At 47.2% G+C, this 23,820-nt stretch overlaps 2 protein-coding genes across 5 annotated transcripts; one reads left to right on the forward strand and one right to left on the reverse strand.

Moving 5' to 3' along the window:
* The first annotated feature begins 7 nt into the window (after positions 1-7).
* On the forward strand, positions 8-23,538 carry pctp (phosphatidylcholine transfer protein). Of its 4 annotated transcripts, XM_035398160.1 has the most exons (7): positions 8-288; positions 13,718-13,818; positions 15,207-15,324; positions 17,838-17,917; positions 18,516-18,687; positions 19,336-19,403; positions 22,094-23,538. In XM_035398160.1, the coding sequence occupies exons 3-7, from the start codon at positions 15,282-15,284 to the stop codon at positions 22,172-22,174; spliced, it is 444 nt and encodes a 147-aa protein (XP_035254051.1). In that variant the 5' UTR covers positions 8-288; positions 13,718-13,818; positions 15,207-15,281; the 3' UTR covers positions 22,175-23,538. The 4 variants fall into 4 exon arrangements, with proteins under 4 accessions (XP_035254051.1, XP_035254053.1, XP_035254052.1 ...); XM_035398162.1 differs by lacking the exon at positions 13,718-13,818; XM_035398161.1 differs by lacking the exons at positions 8-288; positions 13,718-13,818 and adding an exon at positions 376-483.
* LOC118216725 (transmembrane protein 100-like) lies at positions 8,386-11,638 on the reverse strand. The gene is made up of 2 exons (XM_035398163.1): positions 11,281-11,638; positions 8,386-9,993 (listed from the first exon to the last, which is right to left on the reverse strand). The coding sequence occupies exon 2, from the start codon at positions 9,917-9,919 to the stop codon at positions 9,500-9,502; it is 420 nt and encodes a 139-aa protein (XP_035254054.1). The 5' UTR covers positions 9,920-9,993; positions 11,281-11,638; the 3' UTR covers positions 8,386-9,499.
* Positions 23,539-23,820: the final 282 nt, after the last annotated feature.

A 23,820-nucleotide genomic window follows, 5' to 3' on the forward strand; every position in this document is an offset into this window, starting at 1 on the left:
CGCCGCTCAGACCAGCGTGCTCTTCCTCTCCGGCGGGCTGGCGCCCGGGGGCTCGTAGGCGGCCGCCATCTTGGCCTGCTCCCAGCGGGGCGGCGCCGGCGAGCTCTGCATCACCACCAGGCGGATGGGCGAGGGCTGGGGCGCGGGCGCCGGGTCGGGGGCGTACTCCTTGCTCGGGTCCTTGCCCCGGCAGTCGTACAGGATGCAGGAGATGAGGAAGACGAGGAGCAGGATAACGTAGCTGGCCACCAGGATGATCAGGTTCAGAGTCACAGGGTCGATCTCCAGGTAAAATTCCATGAATCCCATGGCGACGGTTGCATTCCGCACACTCCCTGGGGGGCGGGCCGGTAGGTGGGGGGCCGGGGGGGCCGGGCTGAAGGCACGTCCGTCGCCTGCTTGGATCGGGTGGTCAGTGAGCTGGCTGGTGACAGCAGGTCTCTCTGAAGCTGGTCCTGGGCAGGACGGACGCCTGGCTTTGTGGTAAATATACTCTAATCCCTCACCGCCACTCCTCCAGCCTCGAACCTCCGCAGCCAGTGACAGACAGCGCTGCGCTGACGGCATTAAGGACTTAAGCTGCCATTTTGAATTCTGACACTTGCACCAGTGTGCAGGGCGGGGGGAGGTGACTCTGTGAAGCTGGAAAAATTGGGAAAAGGGGAAAGGATCATATTTACTGTGGACCACATCCAATCTAATCAGAGCAAATCTGAGCTGCTGCTGTCCCTGAACCTAATTCGGAGAACCAATCAGATTTGCTTCTGTTGACAGTCAATCAGATCTGCCCATTTCCCAGGAGGTACAGTCATGGTGGTTCTTCGTGACCTCTGTGCAAAGGATTTTAAGGGCAACTGGGATATACACTGCAATAATCAATCAATAAACCCAAATAATATGTTTGTTTGGACACATTATGCATTTAAAATTCTGAATGAAGAATGACCAGGTCTGAGCCTGGTACCAACCAAACATATTCCCAGACTTTTATTTTTTAAAACTGAGTAAACTTAACCTGACCGGAGAGAGTGCAGAAGGAGAAGGGAGCATTGCTCTGCCTGTGGAGTATGACCCTGTGCGTGAGTGTGTGCGCATGCGTATCTGTGTGTGTGTGTGACTTCATGCGTATCTGTGTGTGTGTGTGTGTGTGTGTGTGTGTGTGTGTGTGTGTGTGTGTGTGTGTGTGTGTGTGTGTGTGAGTGTGTGAGTGTGTGAGTGTGTGTGTGTGTGTGTGTGTGTGTGAGAGAGTGAGAGGGCTTGCGTATCTGTGTGTGTGTGAGGGCATGTGTGTGTGTGTGTGTGTGTGTGTGTGTGTGTGTGAGTGCATGTGCATGAGAATCTGTGTACGCGTGTGTGCGCATGTGCATCTGTGTGTGTGTGTGGGCATGCGTATCTGTGTGTGTGTGTGTGTGAGTGCATGCGGAACTGTGTGAGTGTGTGTGTGCATGTGATGTAATGCTGATCTTGATTGTGAGCTAAGAAGGAGTGAGCCATCTGGCTAAACAGAGATTAGCAGTCGGGGGGAGTTGGGGAGAATGCAATTTTCAGTTTATTTTTCACTAGAGGCACACCTGGGCAGCAGGAACATGAGCCCCCCCCCCCCCCCCCCCCCCCACAGGTCTGAAGGAGAGAGAAGGTTAGCAGAGAGACGTTACGGTTTCAGTTCTGCTCTCAGTACTAAGACTTTAATGGGCTTGGGAGATGTGTACTAATAAAAGGACTTCCTGTATGTAGTTCAGCAAAAACAGATACTTGGCTAAAGATACTGTATGATGTCCATGCACACTATATATCATAAAATAACATGCATCTTTTTTTTGGCATGGAATATATACCAATATATATTTTTTTTAATTAAATTTGAAATATGTGTTGCATGATTAACTTCAGTGGCAGTATATCGATTAATCATTAACAAGTTTTTGTTGAAAGTCGGGAGAGAGAAAAACAACGTATATTAATCTAGTGGTGAAAGTAAGAAAATCGGTTCTTAAATATGAAAATCTACCAATAGAGGGCAGTCATCAGTTAAATATTAACAGAAAATAAATACACTTCACAGAATGGGTGAAACAGCGGCACCTGCAGGATAAAATAAGAATTTTCTCAATCTCCTGTCAGTTAACATACAGCACTGTTGCTTTGAAAGTTCAGTAATTTTTCTTAATGCTGTTTTAATTGTTAAGAATTATGGGACATCTGGAATGGCTGGACATTCCTTTTTAACACTGTGCCACTGTCAGTCAGGACCCATGGAATCACTCCCCCCCCAGATACAGCACCTCTGCTTATGACATCTAATTGAACAAAATTTTTATTTTGCTGAAACCAACTAACCTAAAGTCATTCGAATTGGCCAGCAAACAATGATGGTTTTGACAATAAATTTCAACCATTGTACAATGAATAAATTAAAATAAATAAATACAGTTCAAATGAAAAACGAGTGAAAGCCCAAGTACCCACCGGGGGAGAGGAGTTAAATGAGGCCTAGTGACTCGTGGGCCCCTCTGTCTACAGACGGTCTTCAAAATGCTTTATCTGCTCCACGCTGTTGTGTGGGGGCCCGGCGCAGGAGGGGGGTTACCTCATCGCACCCCTGACCGTTCGCTCCCCGAGTGGTCTGAAGTGCGTGTGCGATTGTCGTCAGAGGCCGTGCGATCCCAGGTCCCACCACGGCTCCCTCCCTCCAAATCTCAGCCCCCGTTTGCCTGCGGTCTGGGAGCAGATGTCTGTCGTCATCCGACGGCGATGGAGAGAGCAGATGTGGGATGTGTCATGGAGGTTTTTCAGGATCACACAGCCTGTTCCTGAGCAGTGAACCTCGAATTGTGCAACACCGCCTCTCCCCGATGCTGTTTAGTGTAGTCTGGCCCTGCTCCAGAGAAGCGTGGCCTTGCCCAAAACACCAGCGCCCATCCTGGGGTTTAATATAACTGCACTTATAATACTGGGCAAAGCTGCCAGTGCTACGCTGTACAGATGAATGTGTGATTCAAGGCGGGCAGTGTCATTAAAGATATCAGAGCATCACGAGTGTGAGATTGGATAACCCTGGAATTGCGTTTGAATGTTTATTCCGAGTTTATCGTTTGAGACCTTGTGTTCCTCTCAGAGCGAGGTTCGCCTGTGATCGTGCACAGTACGTCTAGTGAGTTGTTTATGACAAAATACGAGAACTCTTATTGAGATCGTACTGAGCCCAAATTAAGGTTTAAATTTGGGGGGTTTTTTGAGAGAGAAAGAGAGAGAGGGAAACCTTTGAAAATTGGAACACTGTCAAATGTTTCACTCCATTCTCATGATCTCATTTTGGTCTTGCAGAAAAACAAAATAAAAGAAGGATTTGATATCTGACTCGTTGGGTAGGAGGGCATGTTGTTTTACAGTATTTGGAGCTGATATTTCTCACCACAATTATTCACTTGGATGTGACAGAACGCTGTAAAATGAAGTGATGACTACTTCACTGATTACTGTGCGACAACTATTTTGAAAGCCACCTAGGGGTTATATCATGGAAGGAAAGTGTTTTGTTTGGGCAAGCCAAGCGTATGAAGTGTCCTTATGGTGAGTTATGGTGACTTAGTATGCATTTCATAGATTAGCTAAGCGCTTTCCCAGGGTCTAATTCTGATTAAATAATTGCTTGTTATAGTTTAGGCGAAAACTGAACTTGTTTCAAGTTGTTTGATGCATCTGAGAACAGTTCATGGTTTACATGTGAATGACCTTGATATACCCCAAATACACCCAGTGATCTCAGTCAAGACATTGCTTTTTCTCTGCAATGAAATTCATATCCAGGAGCAAATGAGTCATTCTTAAGCTGTGATGCAAGAGCTGCTTAAAACGATCCTCCTGAAAGGGATTTTGTTGCCCGAACCCGGTTCATTCAGCCGAACTCAAAGGTATTCTTTGAAGGATTATCCCGCTCTAATCTGTTAGGGTCCCTGGTTAATCGTGGCAGAGGACTCATGGACGTTGATCTGCAGAAAGCTCGCGAGTGTGTTCACTGCTGGCTGGGTGATGTCACTGCCGACTGGGTGATGTCACTGCTGACTGTGTGATGTCATAGACGTGTGTGCTGCTGACTGCGTGATGTCACTGCTGACTGCGTGATGGCTTAGACGTGTGTCCACTGCTGACTGCGTGATGTAAATGGTAAATGGTAAATGGACTGCATTTATATAGCGCTTTTATCCAAAGCGCTTTACAATTGATGCCTCTCATTCGCCAGAGCAGTTAGGGGTTAGGGGTTAGGTGTCTTGCTCAAGGACACTTCGACACGCCCAGGGCGGGGTTTGAACCGGCAACCCTCCGACTGCCAGACAATCGGTCTTACCTCCTGAGCGATGTCACTGCTGATGCCGTGATGTCATAGACGTGTGTCCACTGCTGACTGCGTGATGTCACTGCTGACGCCGTGATGGCATAGATGTGTGTCCACTGCTGACTGCGTGATGTCACTGCTGACGCCGTGATGGCATAGATGTGTGTCCACTGCTGACTGCGTGATGTCACTGCTGACGCCGTGGTGGCATAGATGTGTGTCCACTGCTGACTGCGTGATGTCACTGCTGACGCCGTGATGGCTTATACGTGTGTCCACTGCTGAGAAACCTGGGTGTGGCAGCATCGTCTTCTTTTCTGTTTACGGTTTACTAATTTATGGAAACAAGACTACAGTCCTCTTCAATTACTTATTGAACCTGTTTTTATTTTTTAAATATATATATATTTTATTTTATTTGCACATTCATGAATATTTGGTGAAAACAAGAGTAAGAACAGGCATGGTTCAGTGTCTGTAGAACGTTTTTAAATTTGTATCCTAGCTGTACTTGTTCCTCAGCATAACACATTAGGTTGGGCAGTGAGTGGTGTGTCCCTGTCTTGTTGCAATTAGAATTGTTTTGGAAACGCCTCACAAGCTGCGAAAGGACATGAAGCAGTTTATACACGTTTGTCAGGGTCTTATTGGCTGTGTTACGCAAGCGGGCGCGAGAGGCTGCCAACAGCCAATAAAAAACAAGCGATTATTTACATAACGCGGCAACAATAAACAGATGTTTTCTGTCAGCCGTTAGCGCTTTCTAAAGGCGGGAGGCTGTGAGAGTTACCGTATGAACGCGCTAGGCTACACGCGCTACCATATAAAGACATGCTACAGAAAAGAAAACTGAAACCACCAATTTGCTTTATGTTTTTGTTTTATGGTGTGGACCAGTTGTACTGTCATTATATAGATTCTGTGCCTGTCATGTCATCAACGATAATGTGATCAGCTGAGTCATCAGTATATCATTCTTGCTTTTGTGCCGTGAGTGTCCTAGATTTTATCCTGCCGAGTTAATGACTAGCGCGAGGGTGGCTAAGTGTCTTAGCGATGCTTGTGTTGTGCATCCATGATCGGATTGAAAGAAAAAAAATTGCAATTTTGTGTTTTGGAAATCATCACTTTTTATTGTACACTGATACAAATGGGTTTTTTAATTCGACTGATTGTGAAAAGCTTCCTGTCGAGGCAAAGCACTCCCTTCTTGATTTCTTTCAGTTAAAGAGTTGACAAAAATAGATACAAAGTAGATCATAGAGGAGAATGTATAAATCTTAATGAGGACGATTCTTTATAGGAAAAACATACAGGAAGAGTTTAATGGCTGGTCTTTAAGAGACAGCTGGAAACTGAAAGTGACTTCCTGACCTTTGACCTTTTGGCCTGAATATTTCATCTTGAAAGACCCGTGTCCTGCTCCTCCTGAGCGAACGCTCGGGCGTGGCAGGCTGATCAAACGCTCGATCTGCGGCGCCGTCCGGACGGCTGTAACACCAGGCCTGTTCTGCGACGGCGGCCTTTCTGCGCGCGCAGACGGAAGCGTGCGCGGCTGGGGTCCGCGCCCCGCTGCTCGCGGCCCAAACGGGACCGCTCCTGATTGCGCTCGGCCCGGGTTCGAGGCGGCCGGCGCCATCGCTCGTGATGGTGTTGCTGCCGCGGGTACAGGGCGGTGTTGAGGGTGGTGTTGAGGGTGGTGTTGCTGCTGCGGGTACAGGGCGGTGTTGAGGGTGGTGCTGCTGCGGGTACAGGGCGGTGTTGAGGGTGGTGTTGCTGCTGCGGGTACAGGGCGGTGTTGAGGGTGGTGTTGCTGCGGCTACAGGGCGGTGTTGAGGGTGGTGTTGCTGCGGCTACAGGGCGGTGTTGCTGGGTGATGTTGCTGTGGGTACAGGGCGGTGTTGAGGGTGGTGCTGCTGCGGGTACAGGGCGGTGTTGAGGGTGGTGTTGCTGCTGCGGGTACAGGGTGGTGTTGCTGTAGGCATGAGCGTGCTCAGTACAGGCCATGGGGCCGATATCTGTACAAAGGGGCGGAGCTTTAACTGAATTTCAAGGAGTTCTGACCATGCGATTGGTGGGCGGGCAATTGGAGAGCGGTTGCTTGGGGGAGTGAGCGGTTCCTTGGGGGGGGGTGAGTGGTTGCTTGGGGGGGGTGAGCGGTTGCTCGGGGTGGTGAATGGTTGCTTGGGGGGGTGAGCGGTTGCTCGGGGGGGGGGGGTGAGTGGTTGCTTGGGGGGGTGAGCGGTTGCTCGGGGGGGGGGTGAGTGGTTGCTTGGGGGAGTGAGCGGTTGCTCGGGGGGGGGGGGGGGGTGGGTGGTTGCTTGGGGGGGGTGAGCGGTTGCTCGGGGGGGGGGGGGGGGGGTGAGCGGTTGCTCGGGGGGGGTGAGTGGTTGCTTGGGGGGGGTGAGCGGTTGCTCGGGGGGGGGGGGGGGGTGAGCGGTTGCTCGGGGGGGGTGAGTGGTTGCTTGGGGGGGGTGAGCGGTTGCTCGGGGGGGGGGGGGTGAGCGGTTGCTCGGGGGGGGTGAGTGGTTGCTTGGGGGGGGTGAGCGGTTGCTCGGGGGGGGGGGGGTGAGTGGTTGCTTGGGGGGGGGGGTGAGTGGTTGCTTGGGGGGGGGTGAGTGGTTGCTTGGGGGGGGGGGTGAGTGGTTGCTTGGGGGGGGGTGAGTGGTTGCTTGGGGGGGGGGGGTGAGTGGTTGCTTGGGGGGGGGGGGGTGAGTGGTTGCTTGGGGGGGGGGGGTGATTGGTTGCTTGGGGGCAGCCCTCTGTGTCCATGTTTTAGGGATTAACACCACACCGCGGAGTCCGGTGTCAGGACGACAAGACGGCTCGTCCCAGCGATGCACTTCACCTCGCCGGCGATAAAGTTAGCCCCCCCCCCCCCCCCCCAACGCCGCGGCGTTCGCCTGGGGTCCCCCCCCCCCCTCTGACGCAAGCGAATCCCTCCATCAGTGTCTGGTGTCATGGTGACGCACGTCGACGCAGACGCCTCCTATAAAAATAACCGCCCGGCGCAGACTGAGGTATTTATAACTGAAGTTATTCAAACGCAACGACTCTCCTGCCTCTCACCGGGACTCACAGGAAAGACCCTCCATGATTTCCTGCTGATGCGGCTGATTTCATGCAGGTTTAGTGCATTTCTGTCTTCAAATGCATTTCATTAGTGGCCAAAATCATTCAATACATTTGATGAGAAAACTGCACATGCAGTAAGAATGTCTCTGCACATCTTTGGTGTTATTGACACCGTCTTCGTTATTTAATCTAAAACCATTAAGTCTGGCTGATAGCCATTAGTGTAATTCATAATAGGGCAGCACGGTGGTGCTGGGGGTAGCCTCACAGCAAGAAGGTTGTGGGTTCGAATCTCGGCTTGGGCCTTTCTGTGTGGAGTTTGCATGTTCCCCCTGTGTCCGCATGGGTTTCATACGACAGTCCAAAGACATGCAGGTAGGCTAACTGGAGACTTCAAATTGCCCATAAGTATGAGTGTGTGAGCGATTGGTGTGTGTGCCCTGCGATAGACTGGCGGCCTATCTTGGGTGTAATCCACTGCATGCTGGGATAGGCTCCAGCACCCTCTGCGACCCTGGATAAGCGGGTGTAGATAATGGATGGATATACTTCATAATCTGTTTAAGTGTTTTCACATTTGAGTAAAACAAATAGGAATTCGTTTAAATTTTATGTAATTCCATTCCCAGTTTGTCTAATTCAATCTTCCCATGAAGTAGCAGATTAAACCTTTTTTATTTCTGGCTGAAAGAAACGGTAACACTATCTTCAGTTTGCTTTTGAAAGTTCAGGTTGAACCATTTTGTGGTAGGCTTTGATCCGCCCGTGGGAGTACTATAGTACCCCATAAAACCCCATGTGCCCTGCGTGTTCATATGGGGGTCCTGAGATTCATACAAACTATTCCTCATATTACTGATCAAACACTTAAAATTTGAGGTCCATAATACGTTTTAAAAAATACATTTAAAATTAACACTACCATTCCCATGAACAACATTGTGGCTCGATTCAGTGAACAATTGTAATGTAATTCCTTTCCAGTCAGATACACTGCACATTGTCAGTACACAGATAATACAGGCTTCATGAAGTATTGTACCAACGATTTTTCATGAAATTTGCCGCAACAGCAGATGCTTTTATTAAAAAATCATAGTCACAGAACTGAACCTCTAGATAACGACAAGGTTGCCAGTTTAAATCCCACAGTGACAAGGTGGCTGCTCTGAATATCAATGCTTGCTGGGCAAAGCATGTGCAGCAATAAACAGAAGAAGTCAATGAAATATACACTATTTTTATAGTGTAGTAATCCTGTAATATTTACTGTTTTTCCTTCAGTCACATAAATGAGATGTGTGATATACATTTATCATGTATCTCAGACCTGCGTTTGATTTATCTAATACTGGATATTAGCAAGTACAATTTCAAAACAAATGTCCATACCGGATACACAGGGTTTTCTGGGTAACATGTTAAAACGTGTCTCTCATTTCCAGAGTCACTCCTGTGCAGCGCAGCGTCTGAGCACCAGGCTAACCGAGAGAGCTCTTCTTCTGTGGTGGCAGTGAAAGGAGACTCCTCCGCCTGGTTCTCATCTCCGCCGGGTCTGTCTTCGTTGCTTAGTCGTCCAAATTGAATTATTCCCACATTAAAGGTCATTAATAAGCCATTTTCTTCCCCCTCCGGCTGGCGCCTGGCTGTTCGTCTTCATCACCATCGCTTCTGCCAGCCTTGCGTCCGTCACTTCGACGCGGCCCGAATGTTTGAGGGCAAAGCCGTTAATGGTCTCCAGGGAGACGCCACGGCAACGGAGAACACTGGATATTAATAGATTAATGGCTTTGTGTCACTGAGGTCCAAAGGATGCACTCGTGTTTCCTTGCTGAATAATTCTTATGGAGCCTCCTAGCTTCTAGCTCCTTGAAGGAGCATTTAACGGGTTAGAATGTCCTCAAAGATGGCGCACCTTGATCAATTTCCGGGTCAGTCAAGGACCTCGGAGACAAAGGACGAATAAAATAAGGGATTGGAATGCACCCATGTTGGAACGCACTCCAGGCATCCCCTGTTCACCCCTGCTGGGGCCTCTCGCTCACACAAACGCGCTTCCCCGCGTGGCCACCAGGGCGGCCTGTCTCTGGCCTACACAAACGCGCTTCCCCGCGTGGCCACCAGGGCGGCCTGGCTCTCCCTGCGGCGCTCTTTCTGGCGCTGGCGGCGGACCTTCCAGCAGGCGGCGCTGGCGGCCAGCAGCAGCAGGCCGGCGGACAGCAGCACCAGGCCCAGCACGGAGATGGTGGAGCCGTGCGTGTTGAAGGCGTAGGCCACGGCGGTGACCACCAGGCCGGCGATCAGCACCACCACGCCGAACGGCACCGTGCAGCGGTAGCAGGACAGCTCCGCCCCGCCCGTCGCTGCCGTCAGCTGGACCTCGCTCACCAGCGGGGCGTCCGCCATCGTCACCGTGCGCTCCCCGCGGCCGTCCCGCGGCTTCTCCGCGCGCGGCGTGTCCGGTGCCGCGCCCGCCGCCGCCTTCAGCTCACCGTCTCTCAGCTCCGTCATGGCGCTGCGCCGCGGCGCGGTCGGGTCCGAGTCACTGCGGCCTTCAGTGGGCTGATCGGCTCATGGTTCGGAATCTGTAGAATAAAAACAAGGGTGTTAAAATCAGTTATTTTCTGTTCATTTGTACAATATCTATAGGGGCGTCCCTGGATGTGCTGAATTGGCAATATTTTAATTTAACCCAGCTTGGTGTGGGGCAGCTATGTAGCAAAATAGGCTACTGAGTCTGCAGGGCGTAAAGGTTATGGTTTAGATTTGGGGGTTGTGGGTTCAATTCCCAGCTGGGGTGCTACAGCTGTACCTCTCAGCCAGGTCCTTGAGCTCAGCTGCTTCTGTAAGACATCTTGCTGCAGAATGGATTCCATGCAAATGGGTAAATGCTCTAATAGGAAGTCATTTCACAGGGTAAAGGGTCATTAGTCCTGCTCCAGGCCATTGGCTTGGCTGCATCAAAAGGGCTAAAGCAACCAGTAGAGTCAGAGATCTCATGAAGTGGTAAATAACACTTGTAAACTCGCCAGTCAATTACAGATTGACCTTCTCAGAACTGCATGTTGGCATTCCACTATGGTCGGTGAGAGAGAGCGAGAGTGTGTGTGTGTGTGTGAGAGAGAGAGAACTAGTCTTGGCTACCTTCTATGATAATACTTTGTTTTTGTTGGCATTGGACACACACGTTATGTCTAATTGTCTTTGGTGCTGCTTCCAGAATAGTACTTGATAGCGTTTCCCTTTTCTTTGTTTTGTCAACCCCAGCTTTGGAACGGGGTGGCGGTGTGGGGATGACGGTTCGAACTGTGGGTCCGCGTAATCATTGATAACTTCTGAAATGAGCTGACGTACATATGACTCTACTGAATTTTACACGCTTCAAGTGCACCATTTCCCAAACCCCGAACACAGCTGATCCGATGTATGAGATTAGAAAAGGATCCTCTTGGATACGAGTGCTTATATTAACGTAGAAAAAATTTCAGAACATAGCTATGGATCATTAAAAAAAAAGGTTAAATTAAAAAAACATTAAACCCTGCGGTGTGTTTTGTCATTTTCTTCGAAAGGAGAGTAAACAATTACGAATCAAATCATATAATACGTTTTAAAGTGGTTGTAATCGCTGTTTTTACTCAAAGACGTTCCAAAAAGTGCTGGCGATAGTAAATGTACTTTAACATTACGACATACGTAATAAAGTGAAGTTAGCTTTATAAGACAGTTGGATGTTAGAAGCAAAGTGTACATGTATGCTGACCGTGTTTACGTTTGCAACAACGGCTGTAACCACGCACGTCGCTCAGATCAAATAAGATCCCTTTGTTGTTTACTCGGACTTACGCGATTTTAGCGCAGAAAAGACTTACCTTACGCTTGTGTTCTCTGTTCTTGCGCGAGCTTTCTGACTTGAAGACTTGTGCCCATCGTCCTCTCGAGTAGGAGAGTAACAGATTTACCAAGTGTTTTTAAATAATGCGTTTTCTAGCCTGTTCAAAACAAATACACGTTTTGATGTTTTGAAACGAGAAAAAAACGGATAGTGTACGGTAGTACAACACAAAAAGTCTACAGTAAATCTCTCGGACCTGAAGAGGCTCCTCGCTTCCCTGCAGTGTCAGTGTACACTCGCGTTGGCTGCGCGAGGAGTTGGAATTCGAGTCTCATTCATCGGGTGTCTGGCTCACGCGCTTCCTTGAGGAGAGACTTGTACTCCCATTATACTGAAAGGGGGGGGGGGGGTCTGAAAGGTCTCCGTGACTCACAGGGGAGTTTTCTTAGCTGGGAACACATCTCACACACACAAACACGCACTCAGAGACAGTTTAACGCTCTGGCCTGGCACAGGATGTATGTAAGCCCAACATGTGAGTCTTAAACTGATATCTGAATATCATGGTCCTAGTGGAAATTCCAGCTTGGTTCCAGCCTGTTTTGAAGGTGGTCTGGAGATGGGTAGGCTGGCGACAAGATGGTTGAGATGGCAACCATGCTGGTAGGAACGTGTCCAGCTGGTGGACCAGCTTGGTACAGACAACAGATCATCACCAATTTCCAGATGGTATCCAGCTGGCTGAACCTGGTTCCAGCTAGATTCCGTCATAGGCTTGTACCTGGATGACAAATCTTTACACTGTGATTTAGCACATTTGTTTGGAAGATACAAAAATATATTGCGAAGATTTAAGAACAAGAACTTGGCAAACAACTTTGCAGATTAAAATTTCTGCATGTGGGAACTAACTTTAGAATCATTATTTCTCAGTAAAAAAAATAGTACTTGGTTGCCATATATCACACTTTACTTCGATCCAGACACTGTGGTCAGGTAGCTATAAACACTCTACAAGAAGAGGGAATAAAGAATGGTGATTAAATTGTTACCGTGTATCAAAATTAAACATGACAAAGGAAGACTTAAGATGCTCAGTCTAGTCGGTCTCCACAACGGTTGCAGGTTTGGCAGGTTCTTAAAATTTTTAACAGAATGAAAGAAGCGGATTGCAGAACATATGCCGGGCAGTTCTGTCATCAGGAAAAGACAGTGTAGTTGGAAATGAAAATTTTAGAACTTAATGAGTGAACGTACTATACCTTCACATAGGGAATTGAAGTTTTTTAAGCACAGAAGACCTGCTGTGTTCCAGCGCTAGCGTAGGGCATGCAGCTCATGCAGTGTTATGTTTGACAGATGCAAGGGATGATGGGATGCATGTGTAATTTAATTTACGTGTTTCTTCTCCTGCCGTGTGACAGGACCCGCATTAGCCCCTCCCTCGCTCTCCGTTCTCCAGCACGCCCCGCCCCAGTTTGGCAGTAACCCAGCAACAAGCCGAGATTGATTGAGTGGCCAGTTCCTGGCGTCATACAATTTTTATCTTCTTGCGTTCTCAGCAGACTAAGGAACAGCCCACCCAAACCATCCATGGGTCTGTCCCAACATAAATCACCATGTTCCTTTTTTTTTTTTTGTAGTCTGCACATTAAGTTGAACTGTACTCAGAATCTAACGGAGAGCTTTGTCCACCGTTACCTGCGTGTGGGAGCTGGAGCAGAGAGAGAGTCCAAAGGCTGCCAGTTCATCCCTGGTCCATCTCACACTGCCTTCTTTAAGCTCTGAATTTCTGGTTTTTAAATCCAGGCCTTCCCAACCCTAGCACCCTGCAGGTTTTCACTCCAACCCTAACAAAGCTCACCATTCAACAGCTAGAGGGATTTGGATGTGGGGTTTGGAGGGGGGGGGTGTTGGTTGTCAGTTGTTTGGTCGGGGTTTGGGTGTTGGTTGTCGGGAGGGGGGGGTTGGATGTGCATTGTTGGGGGAGATTTGGATGTGAGTTCCTGGGGGGCTGGGGTGGGGGTTGGGTGGGTTTACCTACTAATGCGATACAGTTCAGAAATGTGATTTTAGAAGGAAGGAGAAGAGGTGTGAGGGCCCAGCCCTTTTGTCTCCTGGTTTCCTGTTACATTTTTGTGTCTTGCATCATCCAGTCGTACAGCATTGAGTATTCTAGACCCGCCCTACTCACACATACATAGAGTGTTGCATCTTGAGAAGGGGCTACTGCCAGGTCATGTGATGAGGGCTGTATGCTTTACGTGCTCTGTGGGGATCACTGAACGGAATGGGAGGTGCTGACCTCAGTGGACACACAGCAGGCCTCAGCTGCTGAACTCAACGCAATGCAGATTCACTTACTGCTCTCCATTGTATTGAGTGATAAAAAATGGCTCCAAGTCAGGTGTGTGTGTGTATATGTGTCCCACCTGCCCCACCTCTGTCTCTCTCTCTCTCTCTCCCTCCCCCAGGATCAAGCTGTAACAGCGGTGCGAAAGATGAAATGCAATGAAAAATGTCCATTATTTGGCGGTGCTTTCAGCCTAAGTGACCAATAAGTGCCTTTAATGTGGTAAGCAAATATCACAAGAGCACAATTTCTAGACTTCAGATTTCAATTGCAGAAAAGAGCAATTAATGTTATTGCATTATTGTGACTATGGGTGTATAGTTTATTATGTCATTATTATTGTTATTATTATTATTGTACTGCAGTTTAGATAGTTGACCTAAGATGGAGGGATATAACTAGAACCTGCTTTTGCTCCAGCGGGATGGATACCATCTTGAGTTTGATGAGGGTCTGTTGTCTGTACCAAGCTGGCCAACCAGCTGGACATGGTTTTGCCAGCATGGTTGCCAGCTCAACCATCTTGTTGCCTGCTTGATCATTTCCAAACCAGCTTCAAACCAGCTGGACCAGCTTAAAACTAAGCTGGAATTTGCCACTAGGTTAGGCGTACTGTGGCCGCATATATAAACGTTTAGAACTGAGCAGCTTAGCCAGAATTTCCAGCTTCCAGCGGTTGACGTTCCACGTTAGGCAGGCGCGCGTCGCTGCCGCAGTTTCCGTGAATTTCGCCTGTCTGCCCGAGGGACGGCGTCCAGGAAGGGCTGTAGAAATGTCGCTGCAATTCAGTGACGAACAGTTTCAGGAGGCTTGGAAAGAGCTGGACGACCCCCAGGTGGAAGGATGGGAGCTGTTTACAGAAACCATGGGGGTTAAAATCTATCGGCAGCATAACAAGGTAAAAATCGAAAGTTGCGACTTTCGGTAAGGGCTCGTATCCACTCGTATGCGGATCCTGGCAAACCGCGTCACCGAGGCGAAACTTTTTAATTCTCCATCTCACTGAACACACGCTGAAAGCGATGTATCCGCATCCGACAGAGCAAATGATACTGTTTACCTTTCGTTCAGTGTGAGGATATTTGCTTTCTGTCACTGATAGACTAATCTGAGTACTGCAAACCATAGCTACTGCGTCTACGTTTTGCATTTGGTACGCTGACAGCAAATACAAGGATTAGCATGTAGTATAAAATGAATGGCACGCATTTAAATAAAAACAGATTTGTGATAAATCCTGGTTCGTGCTTTCCGTGTAATTCGATTTAAAGGCTGTCAGTGTAATCAAATCTACAGAATGCGGAAACTGTCCGCAGTGTGTCGCCATGATCATTTAAAGGAACATCGTCAAATAAAACCGGCCCTCACCAAAATACGAATTCGCGCTGCTCTTCACTGTGTAGGCTACAATGGTGTTCTTTTTTTCTTCTTTCTTTTTGTAAAGTAAATCATTGTTGCACAACATAAATGTTAGCGTACGTTGCTGCTTTGAAATTTCACAATTTCGATACCGAAATCTCCTTGAAGCCTTTAAGCTTTAAGTTTGCCTCAAATGTGTGCTTTAATACCCAAACGCAAGCTTAAAACAGTCATTTAATGCGATTATGCAGGAAACTGGTCTTTATGAGTACAAAGTCTTCGGCGTTCTTCCCTCCTGCGGTCCGGAGCTGTGTACCGAGGTCTACATGGACTTGGCCTATCGGAAGAAATGGGACGGTTATGTCAAAGGTGAGTAAACTCAGTGATGGCAATTTAGAGATTGAGACCACCGAACTAAATGGGAACTAATTAAACTAACAAAGATCTGTATCCGTGATTGAGATTCTACGCCTGATTAAATTCAAGATTTCTCTGTTGTGGTGTAGCTTGCTAACTTTAATACTAGCTATCAAACGATCTATTACTGTTTACTAATGTGGCAGGACATAGAAAAATACATTTGACTGATTTTTTTCGAACTCTGTTGTCTTGCAGTCTGCCTTGAAAGTGTTCACAGGTACCATAGTTTAGCCACTGTCTGTGTATCCTAGTTACGGTAACTTCCTGTTGCTGTAGAGAGTGTGGGAACGGAATGTCTACTTATAGAATAGTCGGGGGGAGTGATGCCGGTTGTAAATCGGGTTTGTTTAACACCTTGAATTTAACTAATTTAGGGCCAAGTCAGACTGGAATTAAAAATTTGGTGTTACGACCGATCCGTTTTACAAGTGAGCCTGCCTCCATGCTGTGTTAATTTTAGTCTGTGTTGCGTCTGTTGCCCGTGTGTAGTTTGTCTGAGCAGCTAGCATTAGATTAGCAGTAAAAAAAAAAAAAACAGTTAAAAAAACAACATAAAAAATGAAAAAGTTGTGTAAATTACTCTGGATAAGAGCGTCCGTTAAATGGCCGCAATGTAATGTAGACTCCTCTATGGTTCAACCTGTGTTTGTTAAGCAAATTCATCCACTGAGCAGTATGGAAGGTAAGAAAAAAATGCTACTTTTTGTTTATCAGTAATTGATCAGAGGATTGAGCCCTGAGTTTCTGTCCTGTTATTGTCATAATCTTCCAGAAGGAGAGAGGCGTCTGGAGCTTCATCCCGATATATATCTCATATCCCCTCATACTTATGCATTTCATAAATACATATCAGATATTGAAATGAAATGTATGAAATAAAAGTCACAGAGTCAGCGGGAGATTAGAGGCACTTGAAAGTCAAGCCTAGGGGTAATGTGCGGGTTGGACACATTTAACCAGCGCACAGCAGGTCGGTAAGCCTCACGTGATTGGTTAATACGCCTGTGATCGCACAACCTAGCGTGCCATCAAATTCGTGTTTGCTCCGGGATCACCCAAGGTTACATATGTGTAGGGAATGTGTGTGCTACCAGATCCATGTATGTACACCACAGAAGTTCCTCTGCTATGCAGAAGTGGGCCTATATCTGGTTGAGAGTGTTAGCGTGATTTATCTGCAGTGATGTTTGCTCTTTTAAATGCACTCACATGTGTGTGCTTGACTTTGCGCAGTGCTCTGGATAAGAGGCTGTGTGTTTGCTCTTGTAAATGCACTCACATGTGTGTGCTTGACTTTGCGCAGTGCTCTGGATAAGAGGCTGTGTGTTTGCTCTTGTAAATGCACTCACATGTGTGTGCTTGACTTTGTGCAGTACTCTGGATAAGAGGCTGTGTGTTTGCTCTTTTAAATGCACTCACACGCGTGTACGTACTTGGTTTCATGCAGAGGCTGTGCCAGAGGCGTGTAATGTAATATTGTGTTATGTTCTGTAACGTTCTGCGACTGGCAGTAACAGGACCTTGGGAAGCGTGTGCTGCTGCACTTATAAGTTCAGCTGGCATACAGTGTTTCTTTCTGTGTGGCCTGAGGACATCACCGGCGCGAGCCACGAGGATCCGCATTCCCCTCAGTGCCATAACTAAACTCATGCAGATGATAAATGCGGATGGAATCCACGCGACATTAACCTGGTTTGAGCCGGATTTCAGGCTCATAAGAACCGTTTCCCAAAATTTGCTCTTGTGATTTTTCAATGACTGAAAACAGAAAACAGCCTAGTGAACAAAACAACACCACAGCCACTGCCCGGGGAGGCTGTGTGTGTGTGTGTATGTATGTGTGTGTGTTTGTGTGTGTGTGTGTGTGTGTGTGTGTGTGTGTGAGTGTGTACATGAGTGTGAGAGTGTGTCTGTGTGAGCATGTGTCTGTGTGTATGAGTGTGTGTGTGTGTGTGTACATGAGTGTGAGAGTGTGTCTGTGAGCATATGTATGTGTGTGTCTGTGTGTATGAGAGTGTGCATGTGTGTGTGTGTATGTGTGTGTGTGTGAGTGTGTACATGAGTGTGAGAGTATGTGTGTACATGTACATTAGAGAGTGTGCATGTGTATGAGTGTGTGTGTGAGAGTGTGAGTGTGTACATGAGTGTGAGAGTGTGTCTGTGTGAGCATGTGTATGCGTGTGTCTGTGTGTATGAGTGTGTGTGTGTGTGTGTGTGTGTGTGTGTGTGTGTGTGTGTGTGTGTGGGGGAAGATGTTCCTGGCACTTTGCCCTCAGGCGTTAGTGTGGTGTAGGGGGTGTGTTACTAATTCAGTGTGAGCATTAGTGTGGTGTAGAGGGTGTGTTACTAATTCAGTGTGAGCGTTAGTGTGGTGTAGAGGACGTGTTACTAATTCAGTGTGAGCGTTTAATGTTTCATTTGAACAGCTGCTAAATGAGTGCTTATTGTTTCTGTCTGTTCAGAGCTGTACGAGAAAGACTGTGATGGACAGACAGCCATTTACTGGGAGGTGAAGTACCCATTCCCTCTGTCAAACAGAGACGTATCCTGAAAGATATTCAGATTTGAGATTTGAAAGCAAATGTTACCACATGATTAATCTTTTTAAGAAATTGCTCACACACATGCACACACACAGACACACTCATACACGCTGACACACGCATACACACACCCACACACACTCGCACACACACACACACACACACACACACTCATACACGCAGACACACACATACACACAGACACACTCATACATGCTGACACACACATACACACGCTCACACACACACACACACACACTCATACACGCTGACACACGCACACACACACCCACACACACTCGCACACACACACACACACACACACACACACTCATACACGCAGACACACACACAGACACACTCATACACGCTGACACAAACATACATGCTGGCACACCCATACACACACCCACACACACACTCATACATGCTGACACACACATACACACGCTCACACACACACACACACTCATACACGCTGACACAAACATACATGCTGGCACACCCATACACACACCCACACACACGCTCACACACACACACAGATACACTCATACACACACAGCCGTTTGCACGCTTCTTTAACTCTGCGCTCAGTACGTATACGTGAGGGAGAGGAGGGAGCTGGAGCCGGATGGGAGGAAGATCTGGGTGGTTCTGGCCCAGAGCAGCTCGGTCTCGCAGTGTCCAGAGAAGAGTGGAGTCCTGAGGGTCCAGGACTACAAGCAGTGTGTGGCCATGGAGAGCGACAAGGCCTCTGGAACCAAAAGTACGAGCAGCCGCTCTCCTGTTTAAACGCTCTCCCGCCGGCCTGCATGCGTGTGTTTGTATGTTTAAGTACATGCACGTGTGTCGTTATTAGGCAGGGGTGTCCAAGCTTATCCGGAAAGGGCCGATGTGGGTGCAGGTTTTTGTTTTACCCCAGCACTACAACACCTGATTCCACTGATGAACTGATCATGGTAGAATCAGGTAGAATCAGGCGTCTTAGCACTGGGCTAGAGCTACAACCTGCACCCACACCAGTACCCTTTTCAGATAAGACTGGACACCCCTGTTATATGGGGTTTCCCTGTTTGAACACTGGCCCTCCACTCAGTCTTAACATGCAATGTCACGTGTACTTGCTGACATTGGTCTGTGTGTGTCTGTGCGTGTGTGCGTGCAGTGTTTGCGATATCTCACATTGGTCTGTGTGTGTGCGTGCATGTGTGTGTTGGTGTGTGTGTGCAGTGTTTGCGATATATCACATTGGTCTGTGTGTGTGTGCGTGTGTGCGTGCAGTGCGTGCGTGTGTGCAGTGTTTGAGATATCTCACATTGGTCTGTGTGTGTGCGTGTGTGTGCGCGCGTGTGTGTGTGTGTGCAGTGTTTGCGATATCTCACATTGGTCTGTGTGTGTGCTTGTGTCTCTGCAGTGTTCATGAATTACTTTGATAACCCAGGTGGGATGATACCAACATGGCTGATAAACTGGGCGGCCAAGGTGAGTTCACACACCAACTCCAAATGTGTCACAGGATTGCAGGTTCAAATCCTAAACTCTGATATTGGCAAAAAATATTGATAACATTTGATAGTGCCCTAGGCATTAATTGCACACTTGTGAGAGTAAATGAATGTTCATAGGAACAGAGACCTGTCGGCTGGCTTCCTTAGAGCCTGTCCCAATGGTCAGACTTGCTTGCCACAGAATGAAAAGTGTCCCAAAAGGTCCCTGTGTGCTTGTGCACTTAATACATACTTGCACACTATATGTGAATTTACGTTCCACATCACAACATGTCACCAAAGTGTGTCAGTGCACAAGTGCACTTAGCCAAGTGTGGAGAAATGGGTCAGACCCTTACACCTTAGTGTAGTCCAGTGTGGGTACAGAGCTGTGGTTCATCTTGTCTTTATTGGTTTTAAATTTCCAAAACGACTAGAACACATTCCTTTAAAAGTCAAAAATCCATAAAGAAGACCTAAGACAAAAGCTGTTAACAAAGGTACAAACAAAATTTCAACATCAAGACAATACCCATTTTTAGATCAGTAAAAATGAATACATATATCTAAAACTCAAAACAACAATAACAGTAAAAATCTTAAAAAGTCTTAAAAACGCAGGCATTCTTTGTAAAAAAAAAAAAAAAAAAAAAACAGACGTGCTGAGTATTTTGCTAACGAAGCGGGTGTCCTCCTCAGGGGGGTGGACTTAAGCCGCGTTTCCACCAAAATTACCCGGAACTTTCAGTCCCAGGAACTACTTTACCAGGAACTAAAAGGTTCCTTCAGCCAATGGTTGTCTGCGTTTCCACCGGGGTCTAAAGTACAGCGAAGATTAGGCAAATTAGCCCACTGACGTTGTCGTCGGTCCATCTGTCATATGATTTCTTCTGTAACCCCATACTACCACCGAAGTAGCCTACATTATTTTCTAATAACCGGGACAGCCCGGAGGGGTTTATTCCACTTATATACAACGGGTTACCAACAATGACTATATATGGTTACTTTTGTATTTATTGATTTTCATATATCCTCTCAAACACATTCATTAACAGCAGAAAACATGCACACGTTGTAAACAATTTGCTGTTTTATTACTTTCTCGTCGTCAATTCCATATAGGCTAATCGCAAAATGACAAGAATAGAACGAAAACTCGGACTTGCGTGAAAATGTAAATTAGTAGTGGTACAGCCACCGTTTGCTTTCCTTCGAAGTTACTGCTAGCCGAGCAGCGAAGTGTGCCCTCCAGATGCGAACCATGCACCATAAATGAGTCCATAGTCTTCCTAGTCTTTTCGTGGAATTGAAAAATGGCAGTAAAATTGAGTAAAATTACGGCAGTCTGAAAAAGCTAAAGCGAAGATTACTAGAATTAACCTGTTATTTTACCCGGATAAAAAGTGCGGAAGGTGATTTCCAGTTTGCTTGTACTGTATCACCAATGTTAATTATGCAGAACTACCGCATACCTCACATAACTGTATCAAACGTTTTGAGTCAATTACAACGGGCTAACAAAGAAAATCCGAAAGAAAATATTCAGCAACCGAATTAATCCGTTTGAATGTTTTGGTAGCCTACGTAATATGCTGTCCCAGCACGAATGCTTAGCATTTTATAAAACGAATACTAAAGCAAGAAAAGAACAGAAGAGCACACGTTATAATTCCAAGACGTTGACAGGTTATAACCAAAAGTAGGCTACTGCGCCGCATAACATACAAGTTTGATTTGAAGTTATTATGAAATTAAATTGGTTTGCCGCTGCATATTTTCAAACATGGCGGGTAATGGCGGAAAATAAATACAACACAAATGCTACGAGTACTCGACCAATCAGAAATGTTCAGCGCTGCAAGCACCACCCAAAAGGTTCCTGTACTTTCGGAAAGTACTACCCCCCGAGCAGGAACGTTTTGGGGGGTAAAACAAAGCCCCCAGAACTAAATTTAGACCCTAGTTCCTGCGGTGGAAACGCACTGAGTTCCTCAAAAGGTTCCTAGTTCCGGGGTATAGTTCCTGCGGTGGAAACGCGGCTTTAAATGATCAGTTCTTTCCAAAGGTCCACCCCCCATTTCTCTCTTGCCAGGGATATGTTTTTTTGCATGTCCACCAAAACGCCGTCTTGGAGGAGGTTGTGAGTCCTCCTCTGGAGAGCCCTCAGGTGCACTGAGCTGTGGTGGATCTGATGAGTCCGTCCCCCAGCTGGCCCAGGGTCTGCTCGTAAAGCGGAGTCAGAGGCCAGGGAAGATTCGGGGAGGCGCAGCACACGCACGGGGTCATCTCCCAGAGTGCCTTGCAGCCCTCCTGACACCCTGCTTGCGTAAATGGCAGCTGTCCCAGCATGCTCTGGGGGCTCTTGATCGTAAGCAGATGTTTGATGTGGTGATTAAGTTCCAGAGCCAGACACTGATACAGCAGCAGGGGGGGGGGGGGGGGGGTGGGTGGGGGTGGGGGGGGGTATGGGGTTTGGGGAGGTGGGTGGGGTGTGTGAGTGAGTGTGTGAGTGCAAGTGTGTGTATGTGTGCGTGTGTGTGTGTGCGTGTGCGTGCGTGTGTGTGTGTGAGTGAGTGTGTGTGAGTGTGTGTGTGTGTGTGTGCGCGCGTGTGTGAGTGTGCGTGTGCGTGTGTGTGTGTGTGTGTGTACATGCTTATGTGTGTGTGTGTGTTTCTTCTTCAGACGGGTGTGCCTGGGTTCATCGCTGACTTGCAGAAGGCCTGCAAAAATTACCCAGAGTACTGCAGGACGTGCCAGAAATGATGGCACAGAGGTCAGCGCGGGGTCAGGAGAGCTGCCTCGTCCCCTCCTCTTCCTCCTCACTGCGCAGCGTACTGTAAACTTACTGTAAGGAGCAGGTAAACTCTAGGCATTCTGGGATTGCGGAACTCTGGGGTGTAAGGGTGTGTCCGCGGTGGGACAGTGTTGAGGTGGATTCCTCAGTGCTGGCGGGTTTGGTGATCTGTAGCTTTGCTTTGCTCCTCGGCTGGGTGAGGAGCTTTAGAACAGTCTTTTCAACTGAAGTATCGTTAACCAATATGTCATCTTTGTTTTAATCTGTTTCTCTCACGATCAGAGGTAATGAGAGGTGAGGGAAAGGGACAGATTGAAAAAAAGAGAAATTAAAAGATGTGCCTTCATTTCAAATAATTGACCTGGTCACATCCAGAGGTGCTTCACTTCTGGGGCTCCCTGGTCGTGGGGGAGACCAGGTTGCTGATTCCACTCGTCACAGAAATGAGATGCTTTGTGAACGCCAACCCCAAATTATCAACCCCAAAACATCTGGAGCTATGAACCCTAAATCATCCAGATTTGTCAACCCCAAAACATCCGGAGCCAGCAACCCCGAATCGTCCAGAGTTATCAACCCCAAAATGTCCGGAGCTAGAACAATCAATGACTGACTGATTTAAACAGGAAGTCATAAGGCATTACACAGTCATGATACTTTGCAATGAAGAGCAGTGTCTTTTTATTGGTTGAAATAGGTCTGTGATTGACAGCTTGACAGCAATAGGCTGCCATTCATCGACCTGTTCCAGCCAATCGGAACCATCTGCTTTCCACAGTAGAGCATGATTGTGTTGCATCAGTGATCAGTGCAATACTTGAATGAGAGGAAAATCAGACTTGATTTGTAAGAGGTAGCGGTCCAATGGAAACGCTGCCTCAGCACTGCATGCTAGATCCTCCACCAATCAGTAAAGAGATGATCACATGACCCAACATGTGTCCTGTCTGCTGTACTTGTTAATCCACCGAGATGCTCTTCCTTGGTGTTTAAGCATTCTCCTGTGTTATTTGTAAAGAACCGTAGCATGTGGGGTTTGTGTGTTACACGTCTTCCTCTGGCTTGGTAACTCTAGTTCTTACCTTGCTGTTTTTAATAAGGGGTGGGATCTTACTGTTATGCTTTCTTCTGGAATGTATTAAATGAATAACACTGGCACCATTTTGCCCCTGGATTTATTCCAGTTCTAATGCTATATTGTTACAAATGACAAATTCTACATGCCTGTCTTTTTCTGGTGCTGCGATTCATGTGGGAAAATGTCATTTCTGTTCTACAAATGGAAAAATGAATGATTACAAACCTCATTAAAAAATATTAACCTTGCAAAAAATGTATTCATCTGTAAGTTTTTCTCAACAATGTGGGACAATGCGGAAAAGCCACTCTTATTTTAGGGTGTTTCGTTACTGACCCCCAAACATTTAAAAATGGTCTCCTGAGCCATAGTTCCTCACACTCCCATCATCCTCTGCAGGCACAGGCGAAGGACAGCAGCTCACTAATGAACTGAATGTCAGTAATCGAAACAGGATTGCTAATAATTACTGTGGAATGACTCTATTAACTTTTTTAAGGAATTTAAATACATACATCACCCCAGAGGCGTCACTGG

The sequence above is a fragment of the Anguilla anguilla genome, chromosome 17 (assembly GCF_013347855.1).
Source record: "Anguilla anguilla isolate fAngAng1 chromosome 17, fAngAng1.pri, whole genome shotgun sequence".
NCBI classification, from domain to species: domain Eukaryota; kingdom Metazoa; phylum Chordata; class Actinopteri; order Anguilliformes; family Anguillidae; genus Anguilla; species Anguilla anguilla.

Bases quoted from the DNA above. Each gene is read 5' to 3' on its own strand.
- LOC118216725 (XM_035398163.1), bottom strand. From the start codon at position 9,919: ATGACGGAGCTGAGAGACGGTGAGCTGAAGGCGGCGGCGGGCGCGGCA.
- pctp (XM_035398159.1), top strand. From the start codon at position 14,369: ATGTCGCTGCAATTCAGTGACGAACAGTTTCAGGAGGCTTGGAAAGAG. The intron at 18,688-19,335 runs GTACGAGCAGCC...GTGTCTCTGCAG, and splicing joins CAAGGCCTCTGGAACCAAAA to TGTTCATGAATTACTTTGAT. The intron at 19,404-22,093 runs GTGAGTTCACAC...TTTCTTCTTCAG, and splicing joins TGATAAACTGGGCGGCCAAG to ACGGGTGTGCCTGGGTTCAT.